Source organism: Uloborus diversus, chromosome 9 (genome assembly GCF_026930045.1).
Source record: "Uloborus diversus isolate 005 chromosome 9, Udiv.v.3.1, whole genome shotgun sequence".
NCBI classification, from domain to species: domain Eukaryota; kingdom Metazoa; phylum Arthropoda; class Arachnida; order Araneae; family Uloboridae; genus Uloborus; species Uloborus diversus.
This window is the reverse complement of record NC_072739.1, coordinates 150783082-150803704: the sequence shown is the minus strand read 5'-3', so window position 1 is coordinate 150803704 and position 20623 is coordinate 150783082. Positions and strand designations below refer to the sequence as shown.

Below are 20623 nucleotides of genomic sequence, written 5' to 3'. Positions count from 1 at the left end.
GGTCATGGAAGTCGTAACCCCCCCCCCCCTTCCCTAAACCGTTGAGAATAGTATCCATCTACTCTGTGCTCAAACACTTTATGAATGAAATATAAAAAATTTCAGTAGTCTTTTCAATTTTTTAATTATTTTTAAAAGTAAATATTTGAAATACTATTTGTTTTCATTGCTTATGAAAAGAATTTGTAGTGTTTGTCCCTATTAAGTGCCTATTTCTCGCCAATTTGGTGCTTTTTATTGACATACAAGCAGGGGGGAGGGGATCATTCTTCAGCATGACCCACCTTAAAACGGTAGTCTGTATCCTCCCCTGCACTTATGTCTGTCCAACCCATTCTACAGTTTCCTCTTACCCCCTTTTTTGGCGGGGGGGGGGGGGGCTAAATTTCATGAAGGATTAATTATCCTTTTCTATTTCATTCATGAAATAGTTTCACATCATTTAAAATTTTGTCCTCTTGCATCAGACACTTTGTCTTTGCAGTTCAATTTAGCTTTCTGCTTCAGGGAGAATTTTTTCCTGTTGCCAAAAAGTCCTCATTTGAGTTTTCTAAATTTAGTGTTTTATTTGTTTATAATTTTTGTCAAGTTTTCATCGTATATGTTTTGAAATTTTTTATATTTTGCTAAACTATACTGGCAATTCTGTTTATTTTTTACAAGGCTATTTTGGGTGTTTGGCCTGCATAATATTAATACGGCACTTTATCATACATGATCGTTATTTTTTGATGTTCATCAAATCCTGATTCTCTCTAAAAATATTTACTAATGCAAGTGTGATGACCAGCAACAGACTCTGCACCCAGCTAGGTTGGTTCTAATTGCCCTCTTAAAGCTATCTAACCCCTTGCTCGTTACAGCCTCTTTTGGTAAGCTGTTCCAGCATTCCAACTGTCCACTTCCCTACAAAAGTAGTAATTTTTCAATTTCCTGGTTAGGCTGAGAACTTAAATTCTTGCTTTCAGTGCAAAAATTTTAATCATTACCAGCTTTCATTTTGATAAATTTAAACAACTGAATCATAACCCCTATGACTCTCCTTTGCTCCAAGCTATACAGTGATGGTAAAAAAAGTTGCCTCACCCACGAAATCCAAATATTTTTAGCATTTATAAGTAATTATGAAATATTTAACAGTTCTTGCATCAAATAACACGAATTGGCATCAGTACATGACCCAAGCTATTGCGTAAGATTGCATCATCCTTCTAACTATAAAAAAATCAGTTGAATATTCGAGGCATTCATTTACAATCTGGACATATGAGTTGCAGTAAGGCAAAAATGAGTTCAACTGACACCACAAAGAAGAGTGTTGCCATTGCATTGGACAAAGAAGGATTGTCATCATGTTCCATAGCAAAAAGAATCAGCTGTTCGCAATCGATTGTTGTTCGACTACTGAATAAGCTAAAGAGCGCCGGAAGCACATTAAGAGATAGTGGCAGTGGTCTTCCACGACTATCCAATGCAGCACAGGACAGGTATTTGATACAACTCAGTCTTCGAAACAGACAATCATCTTCCACAAACCTTAGAACATCATGGGAAAACGAATTGGGTGTTCACGCATCCACGTCTACTGTACGAAAATGACTGTGTGGTGCGGGTTTGATGGCACGTCGACCACAAAAGAAGCCATTGTTGACCAAAAAAAATGAGGGAACAGTGTTTGGACTGGACAAAAGCTCACCAAGGGTGAACTGTCGATCAATGGAAATCAGTTGTGTTTTTCGGACAAGTCCAAATTCAATTTGCATGGGTCCGACGGACAGCACACAGTTAGACGCCTCAAAGGAGAGGAATATCATCCCGACTGCATTCAACACAGTCAAGCATCCCATATCCCAGATGATTTGGGGATCGTATTTCTGATCAAGGAGTGGGTGGACTTCACTTCCTACTATCCGGGATCACTTTACTTCAATTCCAAACGTCATTTTCCAGGATTATTCTGCTTTGTGACATAGGACAAAACTGGTAAGTAAGGATTTAAAAACCTTTATCCTGCCATTAAATTGACCTGGGGGTTAAGGAATTTTTTTTCTCTAAACTCACACGCAGGTTCAGAACTGGAAAAATGAGCATGGGTCTTGGCTCGGAAACAGCCTCGATCTAAATCCAATTGAAAATTGTTGGAATAGAATGGATGTAAAAGTGATTAAACGTAAGCCCCAATATCACTTGCAAAGCTCCAGGAATCAATAGTTCGTATCTCTTACCATGAACTGAGTAAAGAATACATTCAATCACTCATCCATTCAATGCCCCGTAGATGTCAAGCTGTCATTAAAGATAAAGGCGGACCAACAAAATATTAGGTTATATTTTATGATGTTCAAACATTTCCCTGTTACTTTTATTTATTTTTGAACAGAAAGAGTACTTACTTTTTTCGTCGTCCACTGGGCAATGTGGATGCACATCGCATTGTACTTGTTACAGCTTTGGTCATGTATTTCCATAAATAAAGTAAACAATTATCGGATTCCTGCTGTTAAATGTTTATTTCATAAGTTTTGCAGAATTTTACATACATTCATCGTTAATCGGTCGACCAAAACTTCTCACATATCCCATGTTGTGAAAATGCGAGGGTGATGCAATTTTTTTTACCAGCACTGTACATATTAAGCTTTTTAAGTCTTTTATCATAATCTAAATCTAAGAGTCACCTTACTAGCCTAGTAACCCTTCTTTGAACAATATCCAATAAAGAAATATCTTTCTGGGGGTATCCTTTGATAAAGAAATATCTTTGCTTTAATGCAAAAGGGCTCACCACATATAAGTTATTATTTTAATGAAATGTGATAGGTTTATTATTATTAAACATATTTCCATTTCCAGCAACATCCATCTAATGCCTAATAGTGGACATGTAAAAGATTTCAAAATGATAATTCTACATATTGCTTTGTCTCACTCTGTAAAACTCTTTCTTACTTATTGATACAGTTGAATCTCGGTTGATGGAAGGACAACCCAATAAATTAAAAACCCATATAATTAAAAATTCTGAGTAAACAAAAGACTTAAAAATGGCTGTCATAAGAACTCAAGAACTTTAATTCCAGATTTAAATATGCATGCATTTAAAAAGTTACTGTAAAATGTAATCTTTTCAATTTTACAGTAGAAGACCATTATAACGCACACCTTGGGATTAGAGCTTTTGTGTTATACAGGTTTTTGCGTTATATAGATCATTTCCCAAATTTTGAAACTAATATTCAGAATATATCTATATATTAGCACTTCAGAATGTTTTATCTGCAATGAATATTAAAGCACCAATATTACAATTAGTTGTTCACAAATAAATATGTTTCACAATCAAAAGAAAGTGCATTGTCCTGCACTTCTGCTAGCTTCATGGTTTGCATAGCAGCTGCATTTTTAAGAGCCATCTGGTATTTTCTATTTACTGTAAGTACTAATTTTCCCTTAAAAGCTTTGAATTAAGATGGAAAGATGAGAAACTATTTCAAAATTTGATTTACCTTACAATTTTAGTGCTTGCAAAGCAAAACAGAGGGACTTTTTAACTTCAAAACATATTGTTTACTTCTGAAAAGTTGTGCGTTTTATAGAGAATTGCGTTATGTAGGTCCGCGTTATAACGGTCTTCTACTGTATTACTAAAATTATAATTTATTTGCTCAATAAGTTATCAAGTAACAATTCAGAATATACAATGTAAATTTAAGGAGACATAATATTATAAACTTTAATCTTCATTGGATTTTTAACAAGTCAGGTGAACTTTATTTTTTGATCCTAGCTTAAAAAAATAACTGGTTACAAGAAAATTACAGTCAATTTGTGATAACTCGAATCTAAAGGATCCGACGAAAAACTTCAACTTATCGGAAGTTGGACTTACGGGTAGTTTCGGTTTTCAACATTTTAATATTAAAAACCATCAAATATTTGAATTAATATGTACATATAACAGACAGAATTACAGAACTTAAAATTTTTTAAGCACAATATGCACCGTTTAATCAAAAATATTGAGAGAGAAAGATCAAAAGCATGATTTTGATTTCGATACTGCTGGAACCACTTGAATAGAGTTGATTCTACTCCAGGAAAGGTGCACATCTTCATTCATTTCAAATTCGGATTCATAGATTCTACCACTTTAGAAGTTTCTCTTCTACTTTTAATATCATTGACACGGTACTTGCTAAGACAGTTTTGATAGAAAAGAAAACTCACTCTGTCTCTAAGGAAGTTATTAACAAATGATCAAACTAAAGAATGAAGGGGAGCGCTTCTTAACTTAGGTCTACCTTTGAATCAAGGTACAATCAGTTAACTTGACAGCTTAAAAGCAAATGCGTAGTACATCAACATGTCAAAGTATAAACAGTACAATACAAAAAAGAAAAAAAAAAAAACAAGCTAACTCATTTCCACATGTGTAACTCCTTTATAACACACTGGCTCAACAGGTGCTCTTCTTGCTTTAGAGGTCTGTTGTGCAGGATTTGCTAGTGAAGGTGAAATAATTTTTCCCCCATAGTCACTTGTTTCTTTCTTTTTTTCCCATTCTTTCGGAATAAATTTTGAGTCATCTTGGAAAAACTTCGAGTTAAAGGAAGTTAACTTCGAGATATTGAGAATAATTAGCATGGAATTAAAGACAAAGGGGTCGTGACTTGATAAAAACTTCCAGTTAGAGTAATATACGAGTTATCGGAATTCGAGTTATATCGTGAATTGACTGTACTTAATAAAACAATGCTTTTCTTTCAGTTATGATCGTTTTTCACATAGCATTGAATAGCATTTTAAAAACTTATATTATTTACAGTATTTTGAAATTTACTGGCAGGAGTGAGACAAAACAGAAGAGATAAAAATGCACAAATATAATTTGGTTCTTATCAAAATTAATTAATTAATTAAATTTAAAGAATCGACTTCTGTTAAAAGAGTTTTGAATTACTGAGGTTCTACTGTACTCTGAAAATGGTGTACCGCCCATGACATCCAATCCTCATACTTCCCTACATTTTATTGGTGTCAGCGTTAGGTGCAGCGTCAGGAATCCGTATTTTGTCGTATTTTCTGATGTTTTCTATTTTTTATGTATGTGACTGCTTGGATTTCTTTATAAAGAGAGGTGTAAGCAGAAATACACGATGTGTTGAGATGTTGTACATTCAGGTACTAACCTGTGTTTCAATATAACTGCTGTCAAACTTTAAAAAATAACAGTGATTATAATTTGAATAGAAATCATATCGCTTTTTAGGTAATTCTTGAGTTAATGATTGTTGTGAAATAAGAGAAGATATTATGTAGTTACTTAAATTTTCTTGAATCTCTACTATTGCATCAGTTTTTAAGTTTGAGTTAGAGAATACCTACCTGATCTGTAATCTTTTTCATCAAAAACTACTGCTAAAACTGCTTAGTTAAATTTTCAATGCTTTTCGAAATTCTGTTAAACTTTTGCATTTGTCTTTTTTTAAAAGCAGTTTCAGAGTCCTCAGAGACCCAAAGCAGGCATTAAACAGTAAAAAAGATATACTTTTGAATGTAGTAATTAAGGAACTTGGGTTCACTAGGTCTTTCAGATTGGAACATTTTCATGTTTACATTACAAGGTAAAACAGGCAGGCCTTTAATAAAATGATATAAAATTAAAAATTGCTAAGTGAAAAAAAAAATTCAATATCAGCAAACCAAGGAGCTGAGTTTTAGAGTATCCTATATTAACCTAAAATTAATCAAGCATCCTATATTATTTTTATCTTTAAATATACAGTGAAGGGTCACAAATCCACACAACTTGGGGGAAGTGGTTGTGCAGATTTTGGAATTTTGTGGATTTCAGGCCACATGAAACAGAAAAGAAAGAAAGAAAAAACTAAGCTAAAAATTCATTTGTGAACGTTTATGATCAATACATTCTTTCAGTTGTTACTTTTTAAGTTTTTAAATCCAAGAGTATTAGTTTTTCCCGAAGGTTGCAATGTCTTGAAAAAACAATAACAATAAAAAGTGCCTATGTGAAAAAATATGGATTTTCTTTTTTTTTTCTTCATTTAAAGCATATGAGCTGAATTCTTTGTAATTCGCTCTTATTTTGTGTTTCTTTTGTTTCATGTGTACAGGGTTCGTACAGGTCATGGAAATCCTGGAAAGTCATGGAAAAAATTTAGCAAATTTCAGACCTGGAAAAGTCATGGAAAATTATTTAAAGTCATGAAAAAATGTCCTGGGCAAAGAGAAAGTAACAGTTGCTAAAAGAGCATCAGAAATATTGAGTGATTTAACAGTCTTACATATTAAAACTGGAAAATTGAATGATCGCAAAAACAATTCTGAATTTTGAAATCTCATTACATCCACTTCTGTAGCAGCCGCTCGTCTTTTTTTTTTTTTTGCAATGTGATTTTACTGCTTGGACATCACTCGTTTTGCATTTACCATTATTTTCAAGACTTTTTATATTCTGTAGTAGCGAACTTGCACATTCTTGATTTTGCCACGCCCACTTAAAAAATGCAATTCAATTGCATCCGAGTTTGTAAAAACTTTATTTCTAAATTTATCAGAGTTTATCTCGATTTGTTGAAAGTTTTAGAAAATGTAGATCTTTAGTCAGGTGATAAAACACAGAAATAGAGGAATTCTAATACTCTAAAACAGTACTGCCCAACATACGGCCCACAGAACTAATCCATGCGACCCACTGCTACGTTCAATGTCAGGAATCAAACCCTATGTTCAGGAATTTCTGAACCTATTAATTTATATGCATTTGAAAATGTGCAAATAAGTAAACAAGTTCATTTGAATCAGAAGATTTATTCGCTACTGAATGTTTTTCTTTCTTTTTTTTAAATATAAATATTTCGTTTAGAAACATGAATTTACTGAAGAATGGCTTTTCTTTAATGAACCAAAGTACTGTCAAGCTATGTGTATGCTTAAATGCACTGCTGATGCTAAAAGGCAACCTTTGAAGCAAATTTATTGAAACTTAGTTTTAATGACTCATTCAACCTTTGTCCCATTCATTATCATTTTACCTGTTTATAAACATTATTAGACATTTAAGCACCGTTATATTTCATTCACTGTAGTTTTACTAACTTTACTAAAAGTTATATGATGAAGACAAATAAGAATAGAGTTTAGTTTTTAAGTGTACACTGATATTTTTTCAAACTCAAGTAAGTTTTTCGATGAGGTAGAAGCATTCACGTAGAAGTTTCCTTAATGTTCATTTCCAAAAAATTTCCAGTTTGAAATTAAATAGTACTATTCTCATCATGTAACAAGGTCATGAAATTTTTTTATGAAGTCATGAAAAAGTCTTGGAAAAGTCATGGAATTTTTTCATCCGAATAGGGTATGAACCCTGTGTGTAGTATTAGCGTTCTGCTGTAATACCTATCAACAGAGTGAACTGCAATTGTGCAACAATCTTTCAGCATCTGCTTTCGGTTTATGATATTTCTCCTTATTTCTTCAATTGCTCACAATACAAAGCATATTGAGCAAAAATGCAGATGTATTTTTTTTAAATAAGTATGTTTTTATTTGATTGTGAAGATAGGCATGGTTAATTGTGTAATGATGCTACAGAACATACTACCCATGAATTTTGTGCTAATAAAAATGAGCATGTTTAACTGCTTTTGTTACCTCATTGTTAATATTAACAAAATCAGGTAATTTTGGTGAGTTTGAACTGGATTTCTAGTAAATATAACAATAGCATGTAACATGAGCATTGGTCCTTGTCTTTATATGATTAAGAAAAAGAGGACAAGGCTTTATTTTTACAAGCAAATAGTCTTTAAAAAAGCTTATTTCAAAGAACAAATGACTTGTTCTATTACCTGCCTCATAAAGAGTAATGTCTAAAGGAAGGATCTTTGTTGTTGATGTACTTATACTCTGTTCACCGAAAACATAAACTGAGTGAAAATAAATGGGTTGTCAAAGGTTTGCCACCTTTGGGTATTTTCTCTGCAATAGAAGTAGTAAAACAATATTTGACTTCTCCTTGGCTTTGATCTATTATTGTACATGCCAAAAACATGAGTGATGCTGCTAGATTATGTATTTTTTAAAAATTACACCTAGTTTAAATTTTCTGTGAACACATTATTGGCTGAAAATCATCATTGGTGCTGATGTGTGATATTATTCATTGCTGTTCCATTATAAAAGTATTCAGCCTGTATTCTAATTGTTAAATATACATGTTTTAATGGAAAAATTAACATTTATAGCACATAGACCATATCATGGGACTTCATGGAAAACAAGTCATGCAAGCAATTGTACTCATTTTAGAAAGCGATCATAATGCAGAAGTCAAGGAGCAAGCTCTTTGTATTCTTGCTAACATAGCAGATGGTGACTTTGCTAAGAACTTCATAATGTCTAATGAAGATGTTCTTAAAAAACTGACTACTTATATGGTAAGAAATTAATGAATACCTTTGTGCTTGAAAATTAAAAGAAAGTAAAAAAATATAAATAGGCAAATTTTCAGAAATTGTATACACGTGTTCCAGGGTTATGAGGAACCCCTTTTTCAATGAAAAAGAAGTGAGCTTATGGATGTCGTTACATCAATAAGCTCAATTCTTTTTCATTGATAAAAATGTACCTTATAACCCTGAAACATGTGTATGCAATTTCCTGCAAACTTGTGCTTAAATACTTTGTTTTATTTTCATTTACTTTTGGTAATTATTATTTGCTACTCTGCTGTGGGCAGGTAAAGGGCAGTAACTGCACAATTTTTTTTCTTTCTCTCTCTTTTTACTTCCTTTTACAAAAAAGGAAGTATTGTATTCGCAAAAAAATTTTCACTCAAAAATGGGTCTTAATTTCCATTTTTCTCACCCCCGAATGAATGTTGAGTTTTTTTTTTTCGACCCGACCACACTTGGATATAATATATGCCTAAGAATGTACAGACACCCAAAATATCCATTTTGACGACCCCCGAGTTAGTTACAACAAATTTTCTCATGACGTCCGTATGTATGTATGTATCTCGCATAACTCAAAAACAGTATGTTCTAGAAAGTTAAAATTTAGTACACAGACTCCTAGTAGGGTCTAGTTGTGCACTTTTCTCTTTTGGTTGCATTCGGATGTTCCTAAGGGGGTCTTTTGCCCCATTTTGGGGGGAAATCATTGTTAATTTCGATGAAAACTCAAGTGATGTTATAATTTGTCGGACATTTGGCAAGATATTGGCACTCTTTTGGTAGCCAAGTTAGCGACAAATTTGAAGATTTTTTTAAAAATTTGGTTTCAATTTGGCCACTGTTAGGGATATTTAGAGAGTAAACTATTGAATCACATCAAAATTGCCAATCATGTGGAAATGACAATAAATTGGATTAAAAGGAAGTCATCTGATGCACACATCAGCTCGTTTTCTTTGCATTATTGTCATCAATCCTACATTAGATTTATTGTACAAGCTTGCTTATTTGGTTTCCGCAGAAAAAATAGTGCCGAAAATACGTCCTAATTTGGACATTTCCTTATTGTTAAAAGTATTAAATGCGAAACGCGTTTCTTCATGTGTCTCAAAAACTAATTTGCTGATACTGCCATTTACCAGCCCACAGCAGCACTATTTTTTAAATTTTTTTTCGTTTAAGAATCAGTTTTTGCTCAGATACTGAATGCTTCACAAACTGAGGCATTGCTTAGTGGTAAATAATTCTTCCCATGATTCTGTCAAGTACTTCAAGCATTTTTGCAATGTTTTATTTTCCTGCTTCCTTTTAATTTTATTTCAATTATCTTTCATCTTTATCACAAGGTTTCTTTTTCTTTTCTCATGAGTTAGAAAATTAAATGTTAGCAAAGTTTGAAATGGTCATCAAAAACTTTGAAACTGAATGTATGGATGTTGATTCCTGTTGTTTTGTATTTAAAGGGCAGAATTTATATGTTTTCCACATGTAGTGGTATTTATGCAGTAGTAGGGGAATATGGGGTAAAGTGAAATAGTGTGACAAAGTGAAAAGGTGAAATATTTATTCTGCATTTAGTGCCACCTATCTGGTAATATTTTAATATGTAGTTGCACATGTAGTCTACTCCAGTCAGGAAAAAATGCTGCCAAAGATTAAAGCTTATGATAAAACAGTCAATTTTCAAAAATTGATACTTTTATTGTAATATATGCTGTAAGTTAAAAACTATTTTTATTTTATAAAATAATAAAGTTCTTATTATTAACATTTAAAATATGAATTGAGACCTTCCAATATGGGGTGGAATATTTATTTAGTTATTATTAAGGTATTTAAAAAAATTTTGCTTAAATAATCATGTAGATGCTGGGCAAAGTGGAATGGGCACAATGAAATAGCTTATTTCGTTTACTCACTCAATCCTTTACTTAAAAACTTATGTATTCATTTATTAATTCATTTTCATTCCTTTATTTAGTAAATCACTTATTTATTCATCTGTTCACATGTTTTCTTATTGCTCACTCTTTTACTCACTCATTTGTTTTTCTTCATATATTAGCTAATCATTTTTTTTAATTTTATAGTTCCATTTTCTTTTCATTTATTCATTAAGAAATTTATTTACAGATTCATTTGTTCAAAAATATTTTTTATAATCAAATAAAAAATAATTTATCAAAAAAATATTTCATTTTTCACTTAGCCCCATGAAAATAACAAGTGAAAAAATTTCCACTTTTTTTTTTTTTTTTATTTTAAGGCTCAAAATCACTGCCAAAAATAAAAAATAATGTTTGAATGCAAGTTTTATTATAAAATACTACAATGTTCTTTCTTTTTGCACTGTTAATTTTCAAAACAAATTTTCAATTTTCAGTAAGTTACCGCCCTATAGCCAGGGCTAAGGCAGAAATACATGAAATACACCGCCAGCTCAGTCATTCCATCGATCAGTTTGTTCATTTTGAAAAATCTCTGTCATCTTATCCATTTCACTTTGCCCCACATTCCCCTACCTCCTTTAAAGGGCATATTTTCTGGTCCCAGTCCTGTAGAATAAGGATCTTCATGTATTTGCGTAAAATTAAAGGACACTCGGTTTAAGGGACATTCACAAAAAATGAAATTGTAAAATGTTGAATTTACTGGAATTCAAAGTTTATTTTTTGACTGGTGAAATAAACTTGACTAAAAATTAACTGCAGAAAGTTTCACAATAATAGGTACAAATAAGCAAGTATGTGCTCTGAAATTCTTTTGTTGAAATTTTTATGCATTGTATTCCCTCTCAGCAGTTTATTCATGTAGGCTCATTTCCAACAGATGGTGCCGATGACAAGCTTTCAATGGAAAACTTGAAATGTAAACACGAAACGTAATTTACATTGTACTGGACTGTAAATTGTGTGAACATCAAATAAATCCATGCAATGAATTACTTTAAAATAAACTCTGAAAGCTACAAAACTTTGCTATTATCACATTTTCGATAAATTTTAACACAAATGGATCTATTTTTAAATTTCAATGAATCACAGTTTTATTTAGTGTACCGTATTTTCCTGCGTGTAATTCGTGCATCCTAAAATTGGCCTGAAGAAAAAAAACTCTTAGTATAGCTCACAGGTAATATGAAGTGAAAAAAAAATGAAAATTAACAACCCACCTGAGCCTGATTAACATACGGTGCAGGGTTCGCGGACCTGGGCACCACAAATTTAGGGGCCCAAAAAAGCCTAGCCTAAATTAACTTACTTCTTTTTTTTTTTTGTATTTGCATAATGCTACGGCACCTGAAGAGAAAATTAAGAAATATGCTACACAATTCCAAAAAAATCAAGTGTTTGGTATTCAAGTCCCAGATTTCCTTTTAAATGTAGTAATGTGTAGGTTTCTAGTATAAAACATTGACTTTAAAACTGCGGATTTTCTCACGAGGGGGAAGGGGACACCAACTTCTACTCAGGATCTGGGCACCTGTTTGGCTTGATCAGGCCCTGCAACCCACTGCAGCAAAAGTCTCTATTGGTGAATCCTGCTGTAAATATTGAGGTTCAATGCTTTGGTGTTGAGAAAAGAAAATCACAGATAATCTGTGGCAGCGATGACCCTTCTGTTAAAATATTGAATGTTTTAAGCATTTACTTTCTATTTTCAGATGCATTCAAATGTTAAACTTCAAATTGCTGCTACATTTTGCATCTCTAATTTAGTATGGAAAGAGGAAGAAGGTAATTTTTTATTATGTATGATGTAAAAATTTTGATATTGATTGTAAAAATTTAATAATTTATGAGATTTGCTGTATTTGAATACAGTCAAACCTCATTATCACATCACTTTTGGGACTATCAACAAAATGTGGTCATAGCCAGAGCGATGTCATAACCAGAACAGCTTAAACATTCATAATTAAACATGAGTTATTATCAAATTACAAGTTTAAAGAAATTGTTTGATGTTTTTAATTTGATTTAACTAATGTAGGTTTGAATTATTGGTGGATAAAATTAAAACTATAGGAAGAAAAAAAAATACTTCACTTTTTTTTTTCATTTTAAAATTCTTTCCAATAAAGGTTTGTTTAATTTTTGAATAACATTTTTAACACTTCTACTTTTCACAAAGTTGATTATTAAGTGAATGTAAAAAAAGGGTTTCCCGTAGTTGTCAGCAAAAAAGAAACCATAAAGACTCAACACTTTTGGCCACAGTTTGATTAGGTTTTGGCAGCAAAGCCTCACCTGTCGAAAGTTGAATAACACTTTCTAATTTTTTTCTCTACTTTAAAGTTGTGTTTCTTTTCAATGTACTGAGGAACTCTTATTCTCTCATGGGAGAATCTTGCAGTGGCTACCTACAGCTTAAGGTAGCTATGATCTTTTTTTTTTTTTTTTCATGCTGCTTCCCTAGTCCAGTAGTAAAAGCCAGCTTCTTCTTGTATTCCTTTCTATTGTCCCTCTTCTCGAAGGGTGAAATCAGGAGCTTTTACCACTTATCTACCTGCCCCTCGTTAGGTAGCTTGCATGGTCTATAGTAACACAAGTTTCTTATCCAGGGGTGATTGTGGTCCGGTATTTTACCGAATTTCCGGTATTTTCAGACGTATTTCCGGTATTTTCATGTCTGAAAATACCGGAATTATGTTCTTTTTTCGTAATGCTTTTATCTCCCTACCTCCGCAATTTATTTTAAATTATATAAAACTCATCAAATATACCTGCAAAAGCCTTAAGATGGACAACTATCCCTTAAGATGGACAAATGTCAAGATAATTTGTATAATACCAGCTCAAAAGTAACTTTGTAATCCATTAAAAACTTAATTAAATTTGCACGCAATATTTTGACTCAGAACTATTTAAAACTATGGCAAAGGTGCACTTAAGTAATAGGGGGCCAAAGATTACCCCCCCCCCCTCCGTTCTTGCTTTGAAACTTTCAGGTATTTTTTGATTAACTCACAATCACCCCTGCTTATCTCTTGTCAGAGTTCAAAATTCCTACAATAAACTTTTCCAGATGTTTTCATTCTTTTACTGAAAATATTTCAATTGCAAAGAAAAATTTGATCCAATCTGAGCAGCTCAAAGTGTTGTCTTAACCGGGGTTTCGCCATTAAACACTGTTGTAATATCCGGAGCCACTTAACATTAAGATTATATCATTCATGGGCTGCAATAGTGGCGCAACTCAAAAAACATGCGTTTTGGGCTAAGAACAGGTGTAAATATAAAAATACACATTCTTTTCAACATCAGTACTAGCACAACTCATAATTCAGTATTACGCTGTAAGATGGCAAAAGTAAAATGCATTTCTTATGCATTTTCCTTAGCAATTATAACTTTAAACCCACTTATCTCAAAACCCGATTTTTTGAGTTGTGCCGCTATTGCAGCCCATGAGCGATATGGCATAAGTTTGGGACTTTCAAAAAGTGACGTCACATCCGAAGTGACCTGAAATCTGCGTGTCGTGATAAAGGGGATTGACTATATTTTGTAATTAAAAGTATAAATTTTAAAGTAAGAAATCGTACCCACAATTTTCAAGATGCAAAGACTTAAACTACAAATTATAATTCTACAGTTTCAACCCAGTGAGCTAAAATGTACGATATGAATTTAGTATAAATATATTTAGGCTCCAAACAAAAAGAAGAAAAGAAACTTTTTTTAATAAAAGAGCCTGATTTAAAGAAATTTTATTTATGCTTCCCCGATGTTATTATTTAAGCTTGTCCTCATAGTGTTGTAATCTTGCAATCATCAACAAATTATTGAAAGATTCTTGTTTTATGAAGGGAAAAGGGAAAATCTTATACAAATTGCTGTCCTTGATTTTGTTATATGCTTATTGTATGATTTTAAATGCATTTTAGGGGCACTAGAACGGCAAGCAAAATTGAAAGATTTAGGAGTTCAGCAATTACTGCAGCAGTTACTGTCAACAAGCGACACAACACTTTTTGATCGGTAGGTATTTTTATGATGTTTTTCTTAAATTTTTGTTGTTAAAGTACTTTCTTTTTTCTCATCATTTTTCCTCTGAAATGTTAAAAAGATGTTAAATTTGTATTCTGTTCGAGATTTAAATGTTCATTTTTTCTCCCCTTCATTTTTAATAAATTTCGCTCATTTATTTATTTTAACTTTTTTTTTAACTTCAGACTTCGTAGTTGTCCTGATGTTCCTGAAAAAAAAATAGCTTTTTGTCCTGATATTCCTGATTGTTTTTTTAAAAAATTAAAATTTTAATGCTCCGTACACGTTTTCCGGGGTTTCACTGGTTTCCCCATAGGGAAAAGGGAACCTTAATCTTAAAGGTTAAAATTTGAAATGCACTCATTAATTGGAACTGATAGGTAATCTGCCACTTTGCCGATTAACCTGTTAGCTAATTTTAGCTGTTTAAATGGCTGAAAAATTATTTTTATATTAGTATTATTTTTGCTTAGAATAAGTAACTATGCTAAATGAAATTTAGTTGATTAATAGCCGCTTTTTTTTTTCAAAATTTAAAACTACTTTTGCATAGAACAAGAAACTATGCTGAATGAATTTATCAACCCTAAGCAACAGTTTCAAACTTAGCTGTCATGTCCCCATTAGACTCAAAACTTTTAACTACAGTATGGGGTATATATATATATATATATATATATATATATATATATATATATATATATATATATATATATATATATATATATATATATATATGTAAAAAAGTAGAACCAAATAGAAGAGATTACTTTCAAAATTCAAAATGAAACCAAAATTTAATAAGGAAAAAAGGAACCAGATTTTGGAAAAGTGAACTTTTTGGGACTTAAAGGTTTTTAAAAAATGGACCAATTAGATGATCTTTTTTATACCAGTGTTTCTAGTATAAAAAAAAAAGAAAAACACATGTCTCAATAAACTTGATTACATCTGATGATGCACCTTTCATTGCGATGTATAAAGATAATGTAGATTGAGTCCAATGTTATATATGTATCAATTTATCGGTATATAAGTCCATTACACACTTGCAAAAATATTTTTAAAAGCCTGTTGTTTTGTCGTAATATTTTTGTAATATTGTGTCCTGATTTTTTTTTTTTTTTTCGAAGAAACTACAAAATGTCTACTTGTTTTTTTTTTTACGTTGATTTGATTATTATTTTTATTTTTGTAGCTTGGATTTTTTGCCACATTATTTTAAATGTACATTTTTATTCATCTTGATATGTATTACATTTTGTTTTTGTCAATAAATAAAAAACAATAATACATTTGGCACTGCTAATTGTATTTGTTTTCCCCAAAATATAGATTATGACTCAAATCCAATTTCTCCTTTAAATCTATTTTAACTGATTGTCTCATGAAGTCTGTAAAATCAAGTACTGTAAAAGCACTTCGTAAAAACTTTTCGCAAAAATAAAGCTATTGATGATTTCATGAACTGAAAATTACATGAATTTTATGTGAACAAAACCAAAAATTTAAAAACTTCATATGGTTGGAACATTTTGCAAGGCTCAAATTGTTACGATTGGGAAGGGTTTGTGAAAATCAAACCCTTGCAAAAAAAAAAAGTTTTTTTACAGTATCTCTGTATTCAACGCTTCCTCTCTACCTAGTGTTGAAAAAGCATGCTGAAATTGGTGTGCATAAAATATGATGAGCTACTGATAACTCAATACATGTAAATAATCAATACTGTTAACTCAATATGATTTTTCAAAACTTAGTACAGTCAGACCTCCATATATCAAAGTAGCAAATTCCCGAAAAATTTCAGAAACGATCTTATTTTATCCTTAAAATCTCCTGAAACATTAAAATTAAAGCTAATTTTTGTGTATGAAACCCAATTTCTAATTTATACCAGCATCGGATTAAATGAAAGTTAATAATTAAAAAAATAACAGAAATTACATTTTTGCTCCTTAATACATCTTCATTCTTCAGCAATTCAACTTGATCCCCAACATTAGGGGATTTTCATTTTCACAATGTAATCGAGAGAAAAGTAAAAAATCAATCTACTTAACTTGAATGATTTTTACTGCAGCTAAAAAGACTAGGAGTAATAATCAACAGAGAAAAAGGATGACTTGAAACTGATTTTACAATATTACTGTTTACAACTAAGATATTTGAAATAAACTTGAGGGAATTTAAGAACTCCAGAATGAAACAACGACCTATCTACACACCCCTCAACCCCAGATTCCTTTTGAGTTTTGTAGCAACCTTTAGTAAACATAATTTTCTCCCCTAACCTTTATTTTTCATGAGACAAACAGTCTAAAGTGGAAAGAAAAAAAATCGACGTATAGAAATTTTTTCAATATATAAGAAACAATTTTTCTATGTAATGAACATAGAAATTTGCTGGGATTTTGATATATAGAGAATTTTGATGTGTGGAAGTTCGATATATGAATGTTCGACTGTAGTTCTTTTGCAAACCTTTTTGTGGTGATTGTGAACATTTATGAACATTTTCAAATTAATTCCTTCTCCAATGAGCTGAGGTTTTTATATAAGTATACTATATATATATATATATATATATATATATATATATATATTGTTTTTTTTTTTTTTAAACCACGTATTTCAGAAGATTGATCATTCAAAAAATCGATATTTTTTTATTGGGTGCATTAGTAAGTCCAATATTTTAATATTGAGCATCAATATTTGTCTTCAATTTCCTATTTGGGGTATGAAATTGATCGTTTATACTGTGCCATATATTATTTTGGTGATTATTTTTGCTGCTAATACTAGTTATAATGTTCTTATTAAATAGTGTTTCATGATGCAATTCTAGAGTATCACCTTTCGTGAAACGTTAATGTTTTTTCTTTTTATATAAAATAAGGAGGAAAACAATTTTTTTAAAGAGATTTTATTTTATGTCCCAAGATTCTGCAGGAATTTTATTATAAATGTTTTTCTTTCTTTTTTCCTTCAGGGTGAAAACTGCTCTGCATCAATTCCCCAGTCAAGGAACCTGAAAGAATTTTTTTTATATTAGTGCTCTAATAAATTTTACTGATATGTCTTAATGTCTCTTGTCGTTTCAAAAGTTACTATGTTTATTTATAGGTTAGCTTTAATTGTGTCTGTCAAACATAGAAACTCGCTGATCCAGTTTCATTGGAACTAAATGATGGCCTGATTTTTCTTGGTGAGAGAAATTGGAGAATTTAAACATTTCTTGAGAAAAAAATCACAGTATTGGGGGGGAGAGGGCTCTAATGGGGGCTGTTTATTGGTTGCCGATCATTTGCAGACCCAGTACCACTATTGATAAATCAACATTCATTATCACTTTTAAATTTTGATCTCCAGTTTGCCATCAGGTGGGCTCTTACAATGCAAACTTGCATCAATGGTTTAATTTAACTGATAAAGTGTGATCCAAGTGTACACTCAAGACAGGCACAGAACCGGAGGGGATTTGTGACCCCCCCCCCCCCAAGCTACCAAATATTGCCTAAAAATTGCATTTGGGGGATTCATTTCAAAACATATGTTTCATTATCCCAAAAATTGCACTTTGACCCCCCTCTCCAGGGGCGTAGCTAAGGGGGGAGTTTTGGGGACAAAACCCCCCCCGAAAAGTTAGTCTCAAAAAAAAAAAAAGAGAAAAAGAAGAGAGAAGAGAAAGACAAAAAAGAAGAAAAGGGAAAAATTCCAAGCGATTATATATATATATATATATATATATATATATATATATATATATATATATATATATATATATATATATATATATATATATATATATATGTATATATATATATGTATATATATATATATATATATGTATATATATATATGTATATATATATATATATATATATATATATATATATATATATATATATATATATATGTGTATATATATATATTATATATATATATATATATATATATATATATATATATATATATATATATATATATATAATATATATATATATATATATATATATAAAGAAGTAACCCCCCCCGAAAGTCGGGTCTAGCTACGCCACTGCCCCTCTCCCCCTCTTTTTCCGTGATGATCACCTCCTAAACCAGAAACAGGAAACAAAGTAATGGAAAATCATGAATTTTGTCAGAAACCTGGAAAATTGAGAAAAATTCCCTGAATATCATCAGAACATTATTTAACAGAAAAACACTATCTTTAGCAACGTTAGGACAATTTTTGTTGTTGATGTCTTCAATTTTCAACCCCCGACACACAAAGGAAGGGTGTTATAAGTTTGACACATAAGCTGTGTGTATGTGTATCTGTCTGTGGCACTCTAGCGCCTAGATGGATGGACCGATTTTGAAGAAAAAAATTTGTTCAAAAGGAGAATTGATCGAGAGTGTTGTTTGCTAGGTTGTGTCTTTGGATGACATTAATTAATGAAGATATTAATTAAAAACCTCTAAAAGGTTTTTGGTGATTTGTGCAGTGAAAACATATTTAAAAGTTTTTAAGTTTATTACCAAAATAAATTTTTTTTCCCCCTGGGGTTCTGATAGAATGTGTTTGGAACTTTCATGTTACATAGAATTCGAATTATAACGTTTTTTTAAAGCAAATTTTTATAACGCCTAAGCCTTTATTCACGCGATTGATCACCGAATTCATTGTTGGTCGACAAGGAAATGAAAAGCAATGATTTAAAATTTTTATCTTTTGCCAGTGTCTATTTGTTCGCAAATAAAATAATTGAAATTGATTTTTAATAGTATAAGGCTTTTAAAAGGATTTTCAAATTTGCCTCTTGATTCTACTATTGCAACTCAATCGTTTTTTTTTTTTTTTAATTTTTAATTTTATATAGCTTGTTGTAAAAATTTCAGGATGTGTTATTAGTAACGTGTAGGCTCCTAATTCCATCTGAAGTAAAACAATCATACATTTAGCATCATATATTCATGGCCTTGAACATTGTCCCCCTACTCATGGACCAACAAGTCGAATTAAGTGAAAATAAACTTCACTTTTTCTTTTTATGTTACTAGTATTTTTTCTTAAAACCTTCACTAAAATTGAAAGTGTCAACTATGAAGCAACCATTCACTTTGTCCATCTAAAAATATAAAAAAATAACTCTTAAAACCAAAGAAAAAAAAAAATTTTCTCTCTCTCTAGAGCTGCAGAAGATTGCATTTCAAACAAAACAAAAGTATGAAGGTTGAAATTTATAATTTCAATTTGAAGTAGCAAAATAGCCAATATTTTTGGAAATGAAAAAGATGACAGGGGAAGATATCCCACAATTTTTTTACAATTAAATTATTGAAAATAGGGATGTAGCTTTGGAGGGGGAGAGGAAGACCCCAAAACCTAATCCTTTCCTTTTAAATCGCCCCCAAAGATAGCAAAAAACCGCATTTTTAGTGCTTCAATTTTGAAATTTTTCCGCGGGGTGCGGGACTGCCCACAAACCTCTTTTTTCCAACAATACCAAAGATGGTCTGCAATTGCATTTTTTCATACTGCAATTTAATTAAAAAAAATCCCGAAAAAGGCCCTCAACATCATTAAAGATTGACTAGAAAAATGTCCGAAGGGGGCACCCGTGATCTCTCCTCCCCAAGGATCATAAAAAAAAGTGTTTAAGCATCAGCAGAGAAAGTGTATAATTGCTTTCTAAAGCTTCAATTTCGAAAATTTTCCGGTGAGACAGTTCCGAGAGACTCATTCCGACATCTAATGCCATCAAAGATGGTCTGAAACTACATTTTTTTTTTCTTTTTTTTTCACTTGAGTTACGAAAAATTTCCGAGAGAAGGTCTCTGAACCTTTCTCCCTCACATCATATTTTAGGGGTTAAACCCTTCTCATTGAAGGAAAAACTTTCAAAAGCCAAAAGAAGAAAAGCACATATTTGACTGAAAATTAACTTTAATGTTGAAGTTTTAAGCACAGCATTTTTTAAAGGAAAAACATTCTCTTTGAATTTATGATTGTCAACTCTTACTCTTTATGGACTAAAATCAGGTTTTGGAAAATGATGGAGAAACTGCTGAATAGAGGCTATCAATTCAAAGCATTCACTGCACTTAATACTGCTTCTTATTAAGGACTAAGAAGGTTATGATGGTTTGGGCATTTCACGA

At 31.4% G+C, this 20623-nt stretch overlaps 1 protein-coding gene across 1 annotated transcript in view; it reads left to right on the top strand.

Annotated features, from left to right (window-relative positions):
• LOC129229293 (armadillo repeat-containing protein 8-like) overlaps positions 1–17572 on the top strand; it is a 43930-nt gene extending 26358 nt beyond the window's left edge. The window contains 4 exon segments of the mRNA XM_054863567.1: positions 8268–8459; positions 12145–12217; positions 14371–14464; positions 17466–17572. Of these exon segments, the coding sequence (XP_054719542.1) occupies positions 8268–8459; positions 12145–12217; positions 14371–14464; positions 17466–17508 (402 nt within the window). The 3' untranslated portion in view covers positions 17509–17572.
• Positions 17573–20623: the final 3051 nt, after the last annotated feature.